The 20,507-nt window shown below is 43.7% G+C and overlaps 1 protein-coding gene across 16 annotated transcripts in view; it reads left to right on the top strand.

The window, feature by feature from the left end:
* Positions 1–20,507, top strand: part of ZNF618 (zinc finger protein 618) — a 179,843-nt gene that overhangs the window by 111,424 nt on the left and 47,912 nt on the right. For all 16 annotated transcript variants that reach the window (XM_062590847.1, XM_062590853.1, XM_062590852.1 and 13 more), the window contains 2 exons: positions 1,619–1,657; positions 19,521–19,610. In XM_062590847.1, the coding sequence (XP_062446831.1) occupies positions 1,619–1,657; positions 19,521–19,610 (129 nt within the window). The remainder of the gene's footprint in view (positions 1–1,618; positions 1,658–19,520; positions 19,611–20,507) is intronic.

The following is a 20,507-nucleotide window of genomic DNA, read 5'->3' as shown; positions in this document are numbered from 1 at the left end:
AGATAAGTAGCAGCTGTGGAAAAATACAGGGGTTTGATGGTGTAGATTTTGCATACAATATTGAAGATTTCTAATCTGGCTCTTCAGTTTATGAAGTTGCACCAAATTAATTGCATACTTTTTAATACCACAGCCTAAGAAAAGTGATCTAATCAAGCAGGTTAATAAAGTAGAAATGTACAAATTTACAAATTTACAGATCTCCAACCATTTACCTTTATTATTTTTAAGAAACAACAAGGAAATTAAATGCAAATGGAGTTAATTACTTAAGGTTGCAAATTTTAAAATAAAGCTGTGAAATTCCGCAGCGATGATATTCATAGTTATGTCAAAACATGATTCTGAGAGGCAAATGGAATATTTTGAAATGTAGTTAGGTTATTGGATAATCTGACATACCGTATATGCAATTTAGGATGAATATGAAACACTTTAAATGGCTCAGAAATCTGAATCATTTACCATCCTTGGCTTTTAACTCTGGGTTTTGTTTTTCAGCTTGCAGCTTAGCCCGTTGCATTTCTGTAGGTCTTGAATGTCATCTGGTTTGTGCTGCGTGTGCTTCTTGCAGTCACACATGTTGACATGGCCAGAGCTTTCTCTCCCATCTTTTCACGTGTGTGTTCAGTAAGACCAGGGTAGTACAGCTCCAGGGAGGGCTCTGGTGGCGCCTGGCCCATCTCTTGTAGAGGCTCTGCCCTTGCTGACTCCTCCACTGCAGCCAGCCTGACGCGTCCGTGTCCTCCCCTCCCAGAGGAGACCGAACTTGGTGCGCGCTTCCTTTTCCTGGGTTGACACCAGGAATTAAGCATGTTAGTGATTTTAACAAGCCTTCAACAAACCTAGGAGAAACTATTAAATACATGTTCGTGCGCTCTGTTAGTGAGCTGGTGAGGATGTGTCAGTCCAGGCTGCCTGCACACCTCAACTGTGGCCCTCCTGTCCCGAGACCTGCAGCATTCGCTTCCCTGAGTTGCAGGCCGGCTGGAGAGGAGGGCAGGGTGGCGGTAGCAGCTTTCGCTGGGGGACGAAGGCCTCCAACTTGAGGGACCCTCACAGCGAACGCTGGTGACCTGTGGGATCCTCCTGAGCTGAGGCTTGCTGCAGCTCTTTGGAGCGAGGGTCTAATCCGCTCCCTTTGCGTGCTGCATCCTTGTAGCCATCCCATTTCAAAACCAGGCCTGTGCGACAGCTCAGGAAGCAAAAGCCTCGGTTTTCGGAAGCGTGCGAGTGAGAGGCTCCTGGGCTAGAGAGGCTTGCTGGGGAGCTGCATTTAAAGCAAACAGCCCCCGGCGGTGGCCTGGCACGGCCTTCCCCGGGGAGGGCCGCTAGCCTTTCGCGGCCGGCGGGGTTGCCAGCTGAGGGCCCTGCAAGGGAGCCTGCGCGCTTCGGTGCAGGCGGGTGCTCCCGCGAGGTGCTCGGCGGGCAGCAGCGGCCGGGCCGGGGCGTCACAGGAGGCTATGGCGGAGAGGAGGAAGGCAGCCGGAGGAGAGCGAGCGAAGAGGCGGGGATCGCTGCAGCGCAGCCCCGCGCTAGAGCAGGGGCCGGGCTGCGTGCTCTTGACCGTTTGACAGAGTCCGCCGTCAAATCTAAGTGCAGCTCTTTCTCTTTGCAGACACTGAAGCTGCCTCAGGTGAAGGAGCCTCACAAGGCAGTAAGTACGAGCGAACGTCGCTGTGTGTGCGTCAGGGGGGAGGGCCCGGGGCGTGCGAGAGCACGATGCCACCGCGCTGGCAGGCGCGTGTGCGGGCAGCGCCCCGGTGAACAGCGCCCTTCTCCGTGCCCTCTCCTCCGCGGCGGCTCCCCACCCCGCTGCCGCGCTCGCTGGCGGCGTCCTTCAGGCGGCGCGGGGAGCGAGGACGTGGGACGTTTGGCCGGGCCCAGGCGGCCCCCGCAGCCGCGGTGACGCGGCGCGGCTCGGCTCGGCCGGCCGGCAGAGGGCGGCGGCGCCGCGGCGATGGCGGCTGCGGGGCGGGAAGCCGCGAGGGCAGGGCTGCCCGGCTGCCCTGCTCCCTGCCCGGCCGCCCTCCCTCCTCCCGAGGCACGGGGACGCCGCCATGGGGAGGTGGTTTGGAGTTGTCCCCTCTGCCCTGTGCAGGAGCCACTGCAGTGCTCGGGGCGTTGCCGCCGCTTGCCCTTGGGCACCGTGAGGAGCCCCGGCGCGGCCAGGAGCCTGGCCGCAGCGCACTCTGCCTGCCGAGGAAGCCCTGGGCCGGCTGGGCGCCAGTGCCGTGCCTCGGCCCTGCCACGCTCCCCCATGCTGCCGTCCCTTCAGGGGAGCCGGCGGCGTTTGAGATCCGTTAGCACCCTAGGCGGATGCTAGGTGCTGCCAACCCCTCCGATGCGATCAGACCTCCTGGGATTTGGTTGTTTTTCACAATTTGAGGCACCCTCCGATACAGGAGAGATGGGGGTGCGTTCAGCAGAGGGCCGCCAGGGTGGTCAGGGCCGGAGCAGGGACCCTGCGTGTGGTGGAGGGAGCAGGGCTTATTCACCCTGGAGCAGAGGCCGCTCTGGGAGGACCTGAGAGCAGCCTGCCAGCCCTGTTACTCAGGTGTTGGATGTAGCTTCCTTTTTGCTAGAGAAGCATGTGCAAAGAGGTGTTCTTACTGGAAGTCCCCTTCTCCACGTCTTCCTTGTCAAGGGAGTGTATTTGGGCTGAGAAAGACGGAGTAGAGCGAGAAATGGAGAGTAAGACGAAAGGAAAAATGTGAAGGGTTGTGCCTCTGCTACGTGGGCAGACCCCATGTTGTTTGAGCCATAGAAGGATTAATATGAACAAAACTGTCTCTTCTATTGTGGCTGGATCATGACCAGTTGGAGAGAACAGAAAGTCGCAGGCAGAAGAAATCCCTGGGAGGTGAGGACAGCTAGAAGTAGCTCTCTACACCAGGTTCAGAGAAGCCACCTTGATATCAGGGTAAGGGAAGCAAGGAGCAGCAAGAGAAGAAGGAACGACTTCCTTTTCCTTCGTGCAGGACTGTGCGACTCTGGTCACTTACGATTCCCAGTGCAGGAGTTACCAGTCCTACTTTTTACTGCCCATGCTCATTACTATCCCAAAATATTCTCACCTAGCTGAAGAGCTGTTGGCAAACCCAAGCCACCAGAGCAGGGGAAGTAGTGAGTGGTGGGCTAGGGGGCAGGGAAGGGTTGGTTCACCACAGCCCTGCACCTCTGTGAGGAACAGGCTATGTGCCACCAGTCTTACAGCTGAATGTGCAGGTGTTCAGCCGGTGCTGCACTTTCTAAGTGCAGATGGTTGTAATTTCCTGACAAAATTCTCTTCCTCTTTCCCTTGCCTTGTTGCTCTGATGAAATAGTTCAGCTGTCTTCTCTCCACCCTGGGCCTTCCCTTCGGAGTCTAGGTTGAATCCCTGACCTACCCTGGCTGCCTCTGTGCAGCTCTTCTCCATTTCACACTCAATGGCCCTCTTGTTTCCATGTCGATCTGTTTGCTCCTCATGTATTTTAGGCATTTTTTTTATTTATCTTTCCTTTCCTGCTATTTTTGTTTTGCTTGCTGCTCCAGTGCTATTCCTCTGTGACCCGGTTTGGCTGTTTACACCCTTTCTGTTACAGATGTCTGTATTGTTCAAATCTTCCTTTGCTATTTGTGTCTTGTTGGGAACCTCTAGTCTTTCAGATAACCTTGACTCATGGGCTCTGTAGATACAGTTAACTGCTTTTTCCCAAAATTCCTCATTGTTTAAGGGATGCAGGAAGGTCTTGTTTTCTCTTACCTGCTTCTCCCTGGGACTCCGAGGTGTAGATTGCATCCCTCCTAAAGTGCTGTTGATGAGGCTCTCTCTTCCCAGGCAGTAAGTTACGGCATTGGTTCAAATAACTAGAAGTACAGATTTTTAAAAGTTTTTCAAGTTATCTCCATGGTGACGTTTTGGAGTCAGCTTGTTACTCCTGTTCACAATGGACACCTGAGAAGTTTTGTTGAAAGCAGCCTATGTGTAGAGTGGAGAGACATCTCAGCTGCTGCCTCTGCACAGCACTGCCAAGGGTCCTTGGCTTGGTCCAAGGAGGACTAAAGCTATGGTGATGGTTAGCTACACTGCATGGAGTAGACTTATCCTGAGACTAGTGATTAATGTTCGTTATTGAGAGACAAATCTACATCTTGCCATTTTGGATCTGAGTGTGAGTTGTGCCTGGCTGGTCAGGAGGATGGGTTACTGATGTGGTGGGTGAAGCTGTGATATGACATACCTGTGCCTTCAGGTGCTTCTGTTGCAGGAAGTCCTGGCTGTTTTCTGTGGAGGAAGGGAAGAACAGAGCTATGAGGCAAGCTGGCACACAGCTGAGGCCAGTTGTTTGTTTGCTGCCTGCTCAAAGAGGAGACATTGGTGTTTAGACTTTCCAGCTGGGGAGACACTTTGAAGATTCCCTTGAGGAAAAACTATTGCTATAACAACTGTTGGTTCGTTATTTTTAGCCTTTGGGGTTTTTAGTGTATAGATTGTTTCTCTGGGACTCTGTTTCTTAACGACCATGCTTGAAGTGACACACCTTTATGATATTAAAGAGAGGATGTGCTTTTGGGGACGCTGCACATAGTTTTAGGAACTACTTTTCTGGCCTCCACTCATGGTTCAACACAAGAATTCCCAAATGTAGAGAGAAGGAAACAATGCAACCCACAGTGTTAATGTGTTAATAAAAAGACTTGTTTAACTTCTAACAGCTTTGGCAGAGAAGAGGAAGGAATGAGAGATGTTTCAAAAAAATGATGTATTCGATATTTATTCCTAGGCAGGGATGTTCAGCATGGCATCTAGGTCATGGACTGTTCCTATAGAAGAACCTGACAGGCTTTCTCTGAGATGCTCTTATGTCAGTGTTGTTTGTTCAAGACTTTTGGAAGTCCTCAGGAAGAAGGTGTTTGGACTTGAGCTGTGGCCTTTCATTCTCCATGGAAATTCCATTCATATTTAATGGAGTTACAAACTTTGTAAAAACAGTCTCCCTCCTGCTGCTTACATTCCACAGGGAATTCTTGGCAATCTGAGACATAACTAAACAAAAACACTGGCAAGCAGGGGTCCGCAAACCCTTCATCAGCAATGACAGTGCACCAGAGACATGGCTTTTGGCAGCATCACCTCTGACGTGAACTGATACTTGCTCTGTGCTGAGTTGTGAAGCAGATTGTGTTCAGTGCATGTGTCACAGTTTGGGGAGAACTGTTCTAAGACCTGGGCTATCATAGTATTGCATCAGCAGTCCTAAACATGGAAGTGCCTGTAGCTATGAGCTGCTGTTTGGTTAGGAAGAAAACATAAGATGCTCTCCGATAACTCGTTGCTGGGCAGAAAATATGGTTCCTCAGTCTCATCCCCAGTGGAAGGGAGACAGAGTGGTCTGATAGCTTCTACCAGCAGAGCCCTAGTCACTTTCTTCAGAGTCTTCTACTGTTTCCAAATAGTGTAGTTATGTTTTGTAACTCTGCTACATACCATGGATTGTAATATTCTGGCTACTGGATTTTGGTGGTATTCTTGTTCTTTGTTACAAGAAAGAGGAAATTATGTACCTGAACATATCCGAAGTATCCAAGTAATTGACTTGTAGAGCTCAAACTTAGACTATTCATTATAAGGTCGTCCATGAAACCTTATTTCAGCCTGGGAAGTGTGTAGGCATTGTTTGAAAGACTTTGTCTGCAAGCTCACTACTGCTTTTCTTAGGGTCTCTGCCTTACTGGATCAGCATAGGACAGAATGAAGATTGCTCTGGCCACTGTTAGTGTGGTACTTGCTTGACTACAACATGCCAATGGTCTTTTAATATCTGCTTTAAAAATATCATATGATAATAAATAAAGAAAATAGCGCTACTTAGACCCTCATGTTTCAAAAGCCTTTTGCGAGGGTGAGCCTTGAATAACTTTATTACAGAGGAGTTTGTTCCCAACAAACAGGGAAGCAGCAGAACAGAGAAGTGACTTGTCAGAGGCAACCAGAGGGAGAGCAGCAAAAGAAGAGAACATAAGTCTTTGGGATTCCAGCCCAGTCCCTATCCACTAGGCAGAGCCTTACATTGCTGGAATACATTTTTGTGCCTTGTGCAAGAAAGCAGAACAAATGCACAGAGAAAAGGGAGGGGAATGGTTACTAAAAAGTGAAAGTTTCTTAGTGTAGCTGAAGCGCTGCGTATGTCTGGTTAGCTACCTGAGACTTACTAAGCGCTCCTCCTTTCAGAGGAGTCCTGATTATGATGGTATGATGTTGCTTGATGCCATGGAAAAAAGCATCTTACCGTTCCTGCAGTCTTTTAATGAAATGCTGTTAAAAGTGGGAAGAATCAGGAAGAGGTGGTTTCAGGAGCCTTGAATTCATCTGCAGTGTGCCAGTCAGAGTTTGGCCAAGTCTTGGGGAGCTTGCTGATAGTGTGGTTTGCTTGTCTCTCCTCCCTGGTAGGAACACTTTTGAGGACTGTGAAAACCAAGGTCTAACAGTGTAATAGCAGGCAGTGCTCAGAGGCTGTACTAGCTACAAGTGTGAAATTTGCTTTGTTAGGCTGTTAGCATGCCACCAGCCGGTTATTCTATGGTATCCAGGAAAACAACATGAAAAAGAAATTCTGCTAAAATAACCCAGTTTGAATACTCTGCTTCCTTTCATTCTTAGCAGCATTACAGTTTGTTACTATGGCAGTTCTGTGACATTTTCTGGAGGTTTGAAGACCACTAATAGTTGTTTTCTGGTAGATCTCAATTCTTTCTGTCTCCCATCTCCTCCTTTTGTTTAAATGTAGTTCTGTTTAAAAGGCCAAGCTGGATTTTTGTACTGTTTCTCAAAAGCAGATCCCTTTGCTCAAGAGTAACTCCCAGGCAAATCTTTGACAGTCTGCCATTGTGGAAATGGCCCGAGAGCCCAGCGTACAAAGCCTGCCTGTAAACCCAAACCGTCTTTTGCATGGCAGTACTTGACAGCCTCCTACATTAGTACCTTAAATTCTAAATTATAGCAGAAGCAAATAGGAACAACTTTCCTAGCACATATATGTGAGGAACGTGCTTGCTCTGGCCAATCCCATAGGTTGAAAACTCCTAGGCCGAATCCCACAAAATCATGATTGATCCCAAATAACACAATCTCTCCCCCCCCCCCTTTTTTTTTCCTGTGTGTGTATTGACTTTTCTTTTATGTTGGGTCTTCTTTTTCCTGTTTGCAAAGATTTTTGGAAGTTAGCATCGCTGTCTCTCAGGTGATTATATTTACCAAATATTCAGACCTCCCTGTTGTTTTTTTCCTGTTGCAGGAGGGAGAAAGAAGTGATTTGTGGATATTGCATGATGATTTTAGGTCACCCGCACACACTCTGAAGAGCAATTTTTCCCAAACTGTCACAATATGAAGTTTTTCCAGGATGAATGAGAAGTTCAGAGGGTAAGGAGAGAGTGCCAAAGCAAAACTGGCCCTTAAAAAGAGCCCGAGGAATGGATGAGCTGCACTATTCTCTCCTCTCAAGAGACTGACTGCACTAGTGGAGAACAAAAACATATTGCTCATTATAAAATGCTAAGGAGCATTTAAACTCCAAGGCTACTGGTTCTGCCAGTGCAAGCTAGGAAGAGAAAAGCCAATTGAAGCTTCTTCCTATATGCAGTGGTGCATAGGAGCAAATGCCAAGTAAGGACATGATATACAGTCCCGGCTGCTGTGTCGTAGTTATAAAAATAACTGCTTTTAAGCATAGATATCCATATACAACAGATGTATCAAACTAGTTGTCAAAAGAGATACTCTGATCCCAACTGTGTGCATGAGCAGGCCAGGGCAACCTGGTATCCCTAGGGCTCTTGGGATACTAGCTGACTGCTATCACCATCCTTGGTTTCAGAGACTGACCCCAAACTTGAGATTTGCCATGGCCTAACGGAAGCACATGGCTTTGGTACTGCCGAGCAGGCTGCCTGGGACATGGCCAGCTTAGTTAGCTGTGTCATGCTAATGCTCCTGATTTGTGGCACATTTTTTTAGCAGATGGTGTGTGATATCAGAGTTCCTTTCTCTTTGACAAATCTTCTTTCCCCCTTATCAAATACCCTGACATACCAATGCTTTTATGTCTCAGTGCAAGGTACTTCTTAGTTTGTGATCTTCTGCAGACTCTTGGCAGCTGGCTGCAATTCTCATCAAATTGGTGATGGGTCAGGAGGCGAGTCTTTTGATATTAGAATATAACTATGCTATCCTCTGTGAGCTTTATCGAGTAGACGAGTGTGTGCCACTTGCACTCGTCCCCTGTTCACGGTTGTTTCCTGCTCATTGCGAGCCATATTGTGCCTGGATCCTGGAGTAACAGCAAGGTATATTCAGTGCTGTGGGTGGGGAGGACACTAACCTTCGTCTGAATCTGAGGATACTGTAGGCTTCAAATAGAATTATTTTTTTTCTTTCTGGTTTCTTAGCCAAATGTATTCACACACATCCTCTGTGTACAAAACAGCATCCGTGAGGAATCTGTCTCTCCACTGTGTGATATTGTTTAGTTACAAGAAGAAAAAAGAAAATTATGATTTTTTTTTCAAAATGGAATACGTAGTAAATATTTCACAACCACATAAATAAAAAATGATTGGCCTGATGTTTTAAAAACATATTTCCCTTTGGGCTCTGACTAAGAATGAGAAAGTTTAAACTAAAAGGGAATTTATTTGAAAAAACAGTAAAAGGTTAGAAGCAAGGACGTAGGCTAGAATGTCTTGCAGATGTTAACTGTGGAGGCATAGTGCTAATGCCTTGTATTTGCAAAAACATTATGAGGACTGTGAATTTGAATCATGAAATTAATATATTCAAAAATTAAGATTTTCTTGCTCAGATTTTAGCTGTGCAGGATATGGTGATTTTAGTGTTTTGACTAGCAATGGAAAGATGTGCAAATGATTTGTTTGCGTTAATTTAAGGTTAAAGAAGAGCCTTTAACATCTATATTTCTTGATTAAGTTTAAATATTCAAATTTGCAACCTTAATGTTTCATTAAACTAAATTTTAGCTTTTGATTTCCTTTCCCGTTTTTTTGCGAGTAACAGAGAAAAAGCTGATGAATCCATGGTTAGGCTTGGTAAAACTGACTAATGCCTTACACAATTAAAAGTCTAATGTAAATTGTGTGTGTGTGCATGCACACCCACACACAGATGCTAAAGTGAATGGTTAGTCATTTACAACTTTGTGATTAATTTTTCCAATGTTCTTATTAAATAATGCTTCTGCTCCTTGGGGAGAGCTATAAAAATGGATATTATTTTTCTAATGTGTTTGCATCTTAAGTAGGTGAAGTCTCTTTAGATTCCCATTTGCCTAACTCAAGTAGATGAATATGTTCATCTTCAAATTTAAATGACCGATGGGCTGAGACCATGAATGATAAATTTCTGTGCAGGAGGAGGACATTAAGAAAATAATAAGGAACTTAGTCTTGTAAGTTCCTGGTGTCTACAGGGGGAAGGGAATTTTGACCTTAAGGCCAAAAATGCGTTCATTCAGTCCTGTCGTGGTTGGCTTCCACAAGGGCCTGTTTCTTTGCGACTGTGGAGTTGGGGCTTCATTTTTCCCTAGTATCAAATACTCTTCATGGTGCGGCCCTGTCCCTCCACCTTAACGCAGGATACTCCTGTCTTGGTCTTAGACATCTCAATACATCGTAGGAACAGGAGAGGGGAGTTTAGCCAACTAACCACTGTAATTTTTCAAGTTGTCTGTAACATGGTACATCCGTTTCTTTTTACCTTGCTCTGCTATTTCCTAGTTCTGACCCAGTGCCTCCACATTACAGTGCCAATGTCTTTTTTGAGGCTGAGTGAAGTAGCTAGAATTCCCAGCCTTGTTTTTTTAGTAGGGTAAATCTGATCTTGCTTTTCTGACATAACTCTGTTACAGTAAGGGTTCCCTTCAGATGTTCTCATTTTGGGTAGCCTGTTGACAATATGAATGTCTTTCCTTATAACCATTTACAGGATGCTCAGGAAGGAGTGTGGCACACGTGCAGTCATGCTGGAAGTGTGGTGTTCATGCCAGTGCTGCAGTTCCACACCTCTGGGAAGCACCAGCTGTTTTGTATGCAGTCTTAATCCAAGATTTTAGAACAGGAAATTTTAAAATTGTCTGTAAATTAATTAACTTCAGATGATCTTATACAGAAGATTAGTAATATATGCATAAAAATGAAGATTTTCCCCCCTTTCCCAAATACTGGCCAATTAGACTGCGTTTACAGGCTTCTGGGTCTTAACACTTTGCAAAAAATCCCTTAAGTAGCAAAATTGGAGAGCTACATTTATTCTAATAAAAAGGAGTAAAAATTTTAGTAATCCCTAACTGTTCCATTCATTCATCAGTTTGTCCTGAAAATGGCAGGATAGCTTTCCTGAAGATTGAAAAACATTCCACTTCTGTTCATTAGGGAGTGATACACATTCCATTTTCCAACCTCATTTAAAATGTAGCAACAAAAATGTGAACGAACACCAATTTCATTATTTATTCTAAATTCTTCTTTCAGTCTGAACTTTTGTCTGCTGAACTGCATGTTGGCATTTCAGCAATATTAAACTGAAGTAGCACAGAGACAACAAAACATCCTAAGTTTTGTCTTTTTACTTTATTGAAAACTACGTCCTAATGATTTGGAAGCCAAGACAACAACCAAAAAGATGCAGCAGTCCATACTGCTGACTGATCCCACTTGCCTTACCACAGTTTTCAGTATTTTCGCTTTTAAAGATCTTTTCAAGAAGGAAACGCGGAGTAACACAAGGATTACCTTCTTAAGACCTCCACTTTTCAACCTAAGCATAAAGGTTAGAGGTCTGGATTATCTTGGATAATTGTAGCAAGAAGGGTCCTGTATCCTTTGAAGTTTGTATTGCTTTGACTCTTTTCTTTACGAAGGTTTGGGGAGCCAGGATCTTCTCCTCAGTGCTGCTCAGTCATTTAGCCATCACCTTTCCTTTCCACTTCGGAATCTAGGCACTGATACTACCTGTAAATCCCCCTCTGGAAACCACAGTAAAAACAGAATTTGTTGTCAAATACAAGTGTGTAGGAAAAAGTCAAGATGCGATCTGCTTTTTCTTTAGAAACTTTCTGTGCTGTGTTACTTTCTCTGTAAAGTTGTGAAGTCTATCAATAGTGTATGTTCCCAGCCAAACTATTCTGATTCCAAAAAGAGTTTAGAGTAAAATTGCCTCTATTATATGCTGTACATAGCTCCATGATGAGGGCTGAATTGAGTTTTGTATTTACAATGGAAACTTAGCATCCTTTTTAATATTAAAAAAACAAAAAACAAAACACAAATTAGGTATGTATGGGTGCATCTGTTCTTTTTTAAATATGCAAGATTTATACTGTCCATTGTCAAATTCCTAGTAATACTGCACATTATCACTCTCTTCTCTGCATTCTTTAACTTACACTTATTTACAGTTTAAATGAAAAAGAATTCAGTGCTGCCCTGCAGTGACACCAGAATGAAAAAGTATCTGCCAGTGTTAATTGTATTTTTTGGTGTGTCTGAATCATGTCATAGTCTGAATATCCTGGTTCATAATGGGGATGATTGCAAAACTCCATAATATTTTCAGCTTAAAGTGCTGGTATTTGCTGTCCGTTTTTACTCAACTTTAACATATTTTAAGTGGGAAACAAGTGGGAGAAGGAAATTCATTAATGTGTAACAGCCTTGGAGCTCCTGGGAAGTCTTTTCTCTCTTGACATTCAGTGAGTAGAACCCACAAAACCTTTTCCCAAAAATGTTAAAAAAACAAAACAAACAAACCCCCTCAATATGTGATCGTCAGACTATCTTTCAGACATACATTCAGGATATTCCCTTTTGTATAGGATTTCCTGATAGTTTGGCATCGAGTTTCCAAATGTGGAAGGATTTCATAAAGCCCAGGATGGTCTGCATTTAAATCTGTGTCGTGCCAATACAGTCAGTTGACACATGGTTTGGATGAAGTAGTGCAGAATCCACTGGCGACATTCTTGAAAGCAGTTAAAAAACACTTTACAGTGACGTTGATCCTGCAGCTACCAAATGCATCTGCAACAGCTGCTTTTTGGAGTGGAGACTAAGCCATGAAACAGTTCAGAGAGGAGCTGAGCACAAGCTTGTGGCTCCATGCCCTGTCACCTGTCATTTAGCCATTAGTTATCCCAAAGGTGAGTTAACAGCCTGGACCATTTGTTCGTAAATGCAAAAAGTTTGGCCCAACTGTGTGAGTTTTTGTGGATTACCTTATTCTTTACTTGTTTGAAGCCTCAGGATCCCCTTCAAGAAGCGTGGGAATCACCAGGCTAGGTCAGGACAGAGTATGTCTAGATTGCTGTTGTGTTTCTTACAGTGGCCAGGTTCAAATGTTTGTGGGAGGGAAATAAATGATCATGGAGTGATTGATTCTGAAATTGTTTGTCCACAGGGAAAATTTTTCGCTAATCCCTACATGTTAGGAGCTGGCTTGTGCCTTGGTTTATGAGGGTTTCTGTCCTTTCCAAATTTCTGGATTTTATTATTATTTAATCCTTACTAATGTAACTCTGCATACTTTAATCCTCTTAAGGAGTTGCTGCTGACTTCAGGCTCACTCCTGCTCCCATTTGAAGGAATTTTGCTATTAGACACCTTTAAGTTGAGCTCTGATGTAGATTGCAATTGACTTTACTGGCATCTTTCTACTTGACTGTAAAATGCAGGTGTAAAGCTTGTAACTCTTGTGCAAGAACAAAATTTGCATGAGGAGTAGATGGATATCTATAGGCAATAAGCATTTTTTCTCTCTCCATTGGCAGCCTAGCTTATAGAAGGAAGTTTCTAAATATGGTAGGTCAAAAGAATAGTCCATGAACCAGCTCAGGGAATATCCTGCTACTCTAGGAAGCTGTAAATATGTTCCTTTCCCTCCAAGCCTTCCTCTGGCTGCTGAAAAGGAGCAACCCATCTCCGCAGCTGTCTTTGTGCTTCCCTGAGGTGGAAGCCCCAGAAGCACGCAAAGATGTTTTACTACTCCCTCCTTTATTGTAAGGAAGCAGTAGCTGCACCCTGGGCCCTCCTTGAGGAGGCTGCTCAGGTAGGTCTGTGCCCAGGACTTGCTTCTGGAAGGTGGGCTGAAAGGTGGGCTACCCTTTGTCACCCCATGACAAACATGTGACATGTATCTCAGAAACCACTTATCTTTTCTGTTTCTTTGTGTCAGGTGGTTTAGTAAAGGTGATTTTGACTCTCACCGAAGAGCACTGGAGTTGCCCATAGTTGTTCTTAGTAAGGCAGACATCCTAAGGGAGGTGAGCTTTCGTCCGCTATTCTTACACGGCCATTAACCAGTGCAGCCCACTATATTTATCACCAGCAGGACTCCTATAGACCCCTTCATCTGCAACACGTTTTCAGGAAACAGTTGAGGACCGTGAAACTGAGCATCGGTGTGCCTCAGACTGTCTTGTAATCTGCTGTCCATGGCTGGAGGGATGATACTGCAATTTTGTTGTCACATAAGCCTCATCCTGAAAGCCTGTTTCAGTGGAGAAACATTGCAATGTCAAGGAGAGAGATGACAGACAAATACATTGCAGCTGCCTAGTTGTAAGAAATTGCCCGGCCCCCCTTACCCCCTTGTTCAGAGATCTTGCCAGATATTCTAAACTTAACAGTCTGTGTTTTGGAAACCTTGTTTCCTGAGATTGAGCCATAAATGTGGAGTTCCCAGAGTTTAATACTTCCTTTTCAGTTCTCAAACCTTCTGATGGAAGAGTGCCACCCTGATCATAAAGCAAGGCAAATAATGCTATAGCCACTCATCTGATGCCCTCTTTACCCTTAATTTTTCTACTTTTTTTGTTGACTAGGAGCTGGAACATTGCTAGATTTTGGGAGCAATTCAGCAGGCGTTTGCAATACATTTACATTCTGCAGTTTCCCATTTTCTTCCTCATTTGAAAGCTATACCTAGTAGACAGTGATTTCCACAGTGCTTTGCAAGAACAGAATCACTTAGAATTCAAGAGTATCTGCAAAATATCTAGTTATTAGGGGTCTTTTATCACATAGCTTTTTTTGAGAGGGGGTTCTGCTTAAAAGGTAAGTGCAAATTGCAGGTCAGGTGAAAATTGCTCTTCACTTTGAAAAGTCCTTAAGAAACTCCCACAACCTGCTGTGTGGAGACCTCATCTTTCTGGACTGTCATACTTGTAGAGATATACTTTGGATGATGTATGTAACCATCTCTAATTCTGGTTTCTGTGACCCTGCCCAGAGTTCTTGGAGCATAGTAAAAACTGTAGATAGCGCACAGTGTGTGTGGTCTCAAATTCTTGCCTTCATGAGGGTGGATTAAGTGATCTGTATTTTTAGCTCATGATATAGGAGTCCTGACCTTTCAGCAAATTCTTGATTGCTATCATTCCCTTCCTGACTTTCTAGAGCAAAATCCACAGAGGCACTGAGCCAACTGCCCTAAGGAAGGAAGCCTCTTCTTTTGCCTGCCATTGTTGAGCACATGTTCTCTGTCTTCTGTCTTTCCTACCAAAGTGAAATATGTTTTTTCTTCTCCACTGGATATTTGTAGCATCAAATATTTTGAGATATGTTTGTTGTTTTGCTTCACGTAGGAAGAAAGATGACCTGGCTGATCATCCTAAAGGTAGGGTATTTCAGCAGCCGCGAGGCATTGCTGTTGGAACAAATCATACAAAAGCTCAGCAGGAGCCAGCAGGCAGCAGGCCCTTGGAGATAGGCAGAAAAGAGCTACCAGCTCTATGTCTTTTACTGGAACTGACGCTGAGTGTTGCCCACTCCTTGCTGCATGCCTGTGTGGTCTGCAGCATGGTTCCAGGTATGAGTTAGTATGGGTCATGGTGTCTATGAGTATTAATTAGAACATTCCCAGCCCTTCTTTCTGTCCCTCTTCCACTTACAGAAAAAGCAGGTGGGGTTGGCATCTGGGACCTCATGCTGTTCAAATGTATCCCCCTGGGATCTGGTCAGGTTTGTGATGATAGTACGCTCTCCTGACACTTTATGACTCTCATGGAGTTGTTTCTTGGGGTACCTGAAAAAAGCTATGTTTGACATATCAGTATGTCAGTCCTTCATATCTGGGGAACACTTGTCTGGTAGCATGACTGTTGCTTGCCTTTTTTCTACTAACGAGTGATGCTGAATTTTGGAGTGTGCATTTCATGGGGTTGTCTTAGGATATAAGGCCATTAGCTCTTAGATCTGCAGCTCTTCTAGAATCCCTGCCCTTCTTGGAAAAACTCTTGAGCATTAAGGATAAATGATATTTGCTGGAGTTCTGTTTTTAACTGAATGTCTTTACTTTTAAATGTTTGAAACTCTAGATTTGCAGTGATGTAATGTAGCAATTGTTCAGCTTGCAGCAAGGATGCATGCTACAGAATTGTTGTCTGAATACCAATAAGGGATGGCACTGAATGTGCCTGTGGAGTAATTAGTATCTTCCCCTGTGTTTTTGCTTAAATATTAAAAGTGGTGATTAATAGAACTTATGCATAGTTGCAGCACTTTATGCTCTCAAACATTAATAAAAAAATTCTTTATAAAAATAATTTCACAATATACATGTTTGCCTTTAGCTCACGTAAGTGCTAGTTTTTATGAGCGTTGTATCTGAAACATGTCTTCTTGTTTCCTAGTATGTATTTCTGTTTCTAATGGAGCTCCACTGTGTTTGTGTCTACCTAGTGACAGGAGAGAGATTGAATCAGAGCAGATTTGCTTCAAGTAGTCCTAGTTTGGCTATGGCTACTACCATCTCATTAGAGGTTTAGGCAGAAGGGTATCAATATGGGCTTACAGGCCCACATGATTCCCTTGTAACTCTTCGACTTGAAAGCTGTGTTGCTCTATCTTACTTGCTGTTGCTGGTGTTGGCAGGCAATCTTGGGTATGCTCTACCAGCTGGAATCTGCCTTGGTGGAGTGGTTGCAGCCCGGAAAGGAGAAGTAGCTACGTTCATATAAGCTGTTCACCAGCATGTACAGGGTAATGCTGCTGAGAGCGAGCTGCTTGCTAAGAAGGACGTTAGGAGCGGCGATGAAAATATTCTGGAGCAAAGACAGCTTTGGTAAGAGGGAAGAAGTCTGGCACATCAGAGTGGCCCTGGATTGCTGGTCACTGTTCAGAGTGGGGAAGGCTTAGCCACACATTGGCAGGCTCCTGATATTTTCTGGATTCTCTTTAAATCTCCTCATTTCCGAGACTTGGCAGCTTTTGCTGGGTGTTATCTACCTTAAAGAGAAGAGGAAGAGATTAATTGCCAAATCAGCTGCAACAAGTTCTTATTTTTCCTCCTAGTGTCATGTTTCCCCATAATCTTCTCTGGAGTTTGATCTTTCTTAGGGAAAATGGTACCCTCACAAAATGAGCAAAACCCTATTCTCCAGAGGTGTGTGGTTAGTATGAGACTTTCTATTATGTTTTAATTTTCCCCATGCTGCATAGGAAAGGAAGATGGTGATCTTACCCAGCAGGTGCTATAAAAGTCTCAGCTGTTTGAAGTGAGATCCCAACACACTTTCCTAAGTTCCTAGAGAATATAACTAATCATGCCTGTATGAATCTGTGCGATGATGTCCTAGTGCCATAGAGTTCCTAGCATTTAGTTTTAGTCTAGTCCTTGTATTTGTTGAACACTTCTTTTCCAAATTAAGGCCATGTTAGCTTGCTTCCTCCAAATAGAGGTACTGAAAGTTTTTGTATTTGGTGGTACTTTGAAGAATTAGTCTTCTGTTCATCTTAGACTACAACTTAACTGTCTGGCTCATTGCGCTTGAAAAAGGAAGCTGGTTTCTTGGTTTTGGGATGCCCAGTAATGTGAGACTGATTACTGATGACACATTATGAATATTCTCTGCTAAGACTGGTTGTGTTTTTCCACAACAGATACACAGATATTCAGTAGCAATAATTAGATTCTTTTTGTTGTTGACAAAACTGCTGGGTGGATCTAGAGATTCAACCCTGTTGCACAGAAGTAGAGTGCATAAGATTATGTAATGAATATGAACGATATGTTAGTATCTTGGCGGTGACCCACCAGTGCTTTTATCACTTGAATGTTCTTCTGCTAGTGTTTTGCTAATCCTTCTCTCTTCCTTAAACAGTGTACTGTCTGAGGCAGAGAATCCTTTTCATCTGGCTAGACCTAATTTCTATCTCACTTGTTCAGCCTGGACTTTTAAAATCTCCTAGATCTAGGTTAGCGTTGCTATGCTCTGATTAAGATACAGATATTTTTCTAGTGGCAGAAGTAGAGTTCCGGTACCCAACTGTTTAACACTTACTATATTTGGTATTTTCTGTTACAGATCACCATAGCTTCTACTTCCACTCTGTCTAGCAGAATAAAGGGGTGGAAAGTGATTCTACATTTAGTGTTGAAACTCTATGCTGACAGATTGCGGTGAAGAACCTAAGCGAGCATTTAGCCCATACCAATGCATACTAGTTTTAAATTTTTTTTTTTAATAAGTGGAGCTATTAAGAAGTAAAATAAAAGCTTGCATAATGTGCAGCTCTGGTGTGTTTGTACGCACTGGTGGAAGAGCTAAAAACAGACAGAGTTTTTAGTTTGTTAAGCATATGGTTATATAAATACAAACAACTGAGATGCTGCAACTTGCTAAATGGCAACTCATTTGTGGAGTCACAGTAATTGTTATGTACAGTCCCAGCTTACTGCTACTCTAAAGTAAAGCACATTAGATTAAAATCCTTTATGGCTACACAAGCTGATGTGTTGTATTTTATGTAAAACACATGTATGTATATACTTTATATTACTCTAGTAGACTCATAGCATGCCAACTACCAGCCACTGTGGCCAGCTGGTAAATAAAATGCTGCAAGTTGCAGTGATATGACTACTTACAGTTGTCAGTCTGAACTCTAAGGTATATGTTAGACATTAGAAGAAGGGAAAAACCACTAAGTTGACAAGTAAAGATGTTCTCAGATTTATGGCACCCAGGCTCAGATTCTCCTCTTACTGTGATGTGATAACTGAGCCAAAGACATTCCGTGTCCCCAGACACAGAGAATTCATAAACATCTCAAGATTTTTGCATCTCTCTCCCCTCCACACATACCCCGGAGACATTGCTAGGCATGTAGATGGTGACAGAAGCTTGAGTATAATTTAGGGTCTTTCCTCCACTGCACCACCACAAGTCAGGCTAGATCCTGTCCCTGTAAAATTTGAGCTGTGTCAGTGGCATTTCCCTGCCACTTCCCAAGGGATCTGCTGGAAAGTAATTATCCTGACACAGCAGATCTAATAGAATAAAAAGCAACATGACTAACCTTGCAAAACTCATTACATCTGCTACAAAGCTCAGTTAAGAGATAGCACTTTTAGAGCTGCAGGAGGGAACAAAACTCCACTTTTGAAGGCATTTTGCACTTGTAGTCTGATTTCTGAAATGGACAGGGTTCGTACAGTTGTCTGTTTTCAGTCTACACCTGGTAGACTGGTGAATTCCCGACAAATTTGACAGAAAGTTAGAAGTGTCCAAAAACAGTGTATTTCTGTAGGCCTCTACGTGGGGAAGAAAGTCTCAGGTATGGTTCCTGAGGATGAAAAGCCTGCAGTTATCTCTCAGTTATCAAACAGATGCATAGGTAGCCCAGAGCTGGGCAGAATATAGGCTGCTCGGTGGTCAGATGGAGCAGGAGGGACATGGGAAGGAGCTGATGTTTGAAGGGCACATGTATGTCTGGAAGAATGGCGGATTCAATGGGGAGTAAAAAGAGGGGAAGCATGACTGTAGAGAAGGGTATTTGCTGTTGCTGGGATGACAGGAGGGAGACTAGGGTACAAATCTGTATGAGACCAGGCTTCATCAGCCCTGCTGTTCACTGAGCAACGTTTAAGGTCCTTCATATTTTGGATTATTGACTGTGTTTCATTTTGTTATAATTTGACTATACATGATCTATGACTGTACATGATCAACATGACTATATGTTTGTGACTATAAATAGTGATTAGTAAGCAGCAGCAGTGAGAACCAAGCATCGTATGAACAAGCAGATGTGCCCAGTCCATATCTTATCTAGCATATTACAAGTTTGGGCCCTTAACAGCTCTAATCTAAACACGCTGTGTTTAGTTCTGCCAGTGCATCCCCATCTTGACCAGCACTTTCATACTATAGTCCTGAACTTCCAAAAGATATTTCAGAGACACCTGCTCGCTCTGCATCTTTATTGCTGTGTGGATTTATACAACCCTTCCTGGGGAGCAGAACTGCCTGACTATGAAATAAGAAATCAGAATATGCCTCAAGTTGTATAGTGTGGTGCACACTGGGGTAGATCTGAAGCAGTGGTTGTCTGAGTGCCAAAGAAGTATGAGAGAGCATGTGGGAAGAGCGTAATTGCATGAGGCTGTCTGATTCAGCAGCGTCGTCAGGATTACTTACTTTTTGCCTCAAGGTTTCTAAAGTAACCTGTTTTCTTCTTCCTACAGACAATTTTAGGTACACATGCGACATTTGTGGGAAAAAATATAAATATTATAGCTGCTTCCAAGAGCACAGAGACCTGCATGCCGTGGATGGTGAGTATTGTTTCGACACTTAGTCAAATTAGAGTGAGAAGTAGTTGTTGAATTACTTTAGGGAAGACAAAGTGTGGTTCTGTAGGTCTGCAGTGCCCATGATGTACAGGGCATCATGCAGCATTGCTCGCCTTTTGCAGTAGAGGCGCAGTCTGCAGATACTGCAGGAAGAAGTCTGCTATGCTTGATTCTCTTTGCGTGCATCAAAATAACACCCTCTGCTGGGACCTGTGGTCCTTGCAATCCTCCTGTCTGTATTAAGGTTCATGGTTAAGATGGATATGCTTCCTATAGCTGAGTGCCTCAAGGTAAATTGTCGGTCTGGCTACTGGCTGGGCAAGATTTGGTGGCGCTTTGGTTTCTGACTTCATAGGATTGTTCCTAACATGCTCTTCAGTGAGAAACCACATTTCAGAGTTGAGAAATGTTGTTTCATTCTTGTTAATCACTGTGGCAGGGAACCAATAAGAGTTGTCAGTGAACATTACAGGCCAGTTTTTCCTGCGTGAAAGCAGATCTTTTCTAGGCTGATGACACTTGGACAGAAGCAGACACCCCCCTGCAGAAGTGTGTTTCTTTTTTCTAAGGTGGGAGAAATAGTATGAGCAACATACTGTCTTTGGCTTGTCTGCATATGCTTGCTGCATCTAAAGCTCTCTGACTCAGAGCCCACATATACTGTGAACCCTGGCAGTGTATACCACAAGCTTATCAGTATTGCTCCTTACATGGTCAGGAAGGGAAGCCTGGTAGAATTTCAGGTATAGGATGCTTAGAAAGCAGGAGATTTTGAGTGGCTGGAGTCTCTCAAGAAAGCACACATTTTGCACAACAACCGTGGTCCAGAAAGGTTTGCTGTTTTTAACTGGAATGTATCAACATCTAAACATACTCTAA

Source organism: Rhea pennata, chromosome 18 (genome assembly GCF_028389875.1).
Source record: "Rhea pennata isolate bPtePen1 chromosome 18, bPtePen1.pri, whole genome shotgun sequence".
NCBI lineage: Eukaryota > Metazoa > Chordata > Aves > Rheiformes > Rheidae > Rhea > Rhea pennata.
This window is presented reverse-complemented; position numbering and strand designations above follow the sequence as displayed.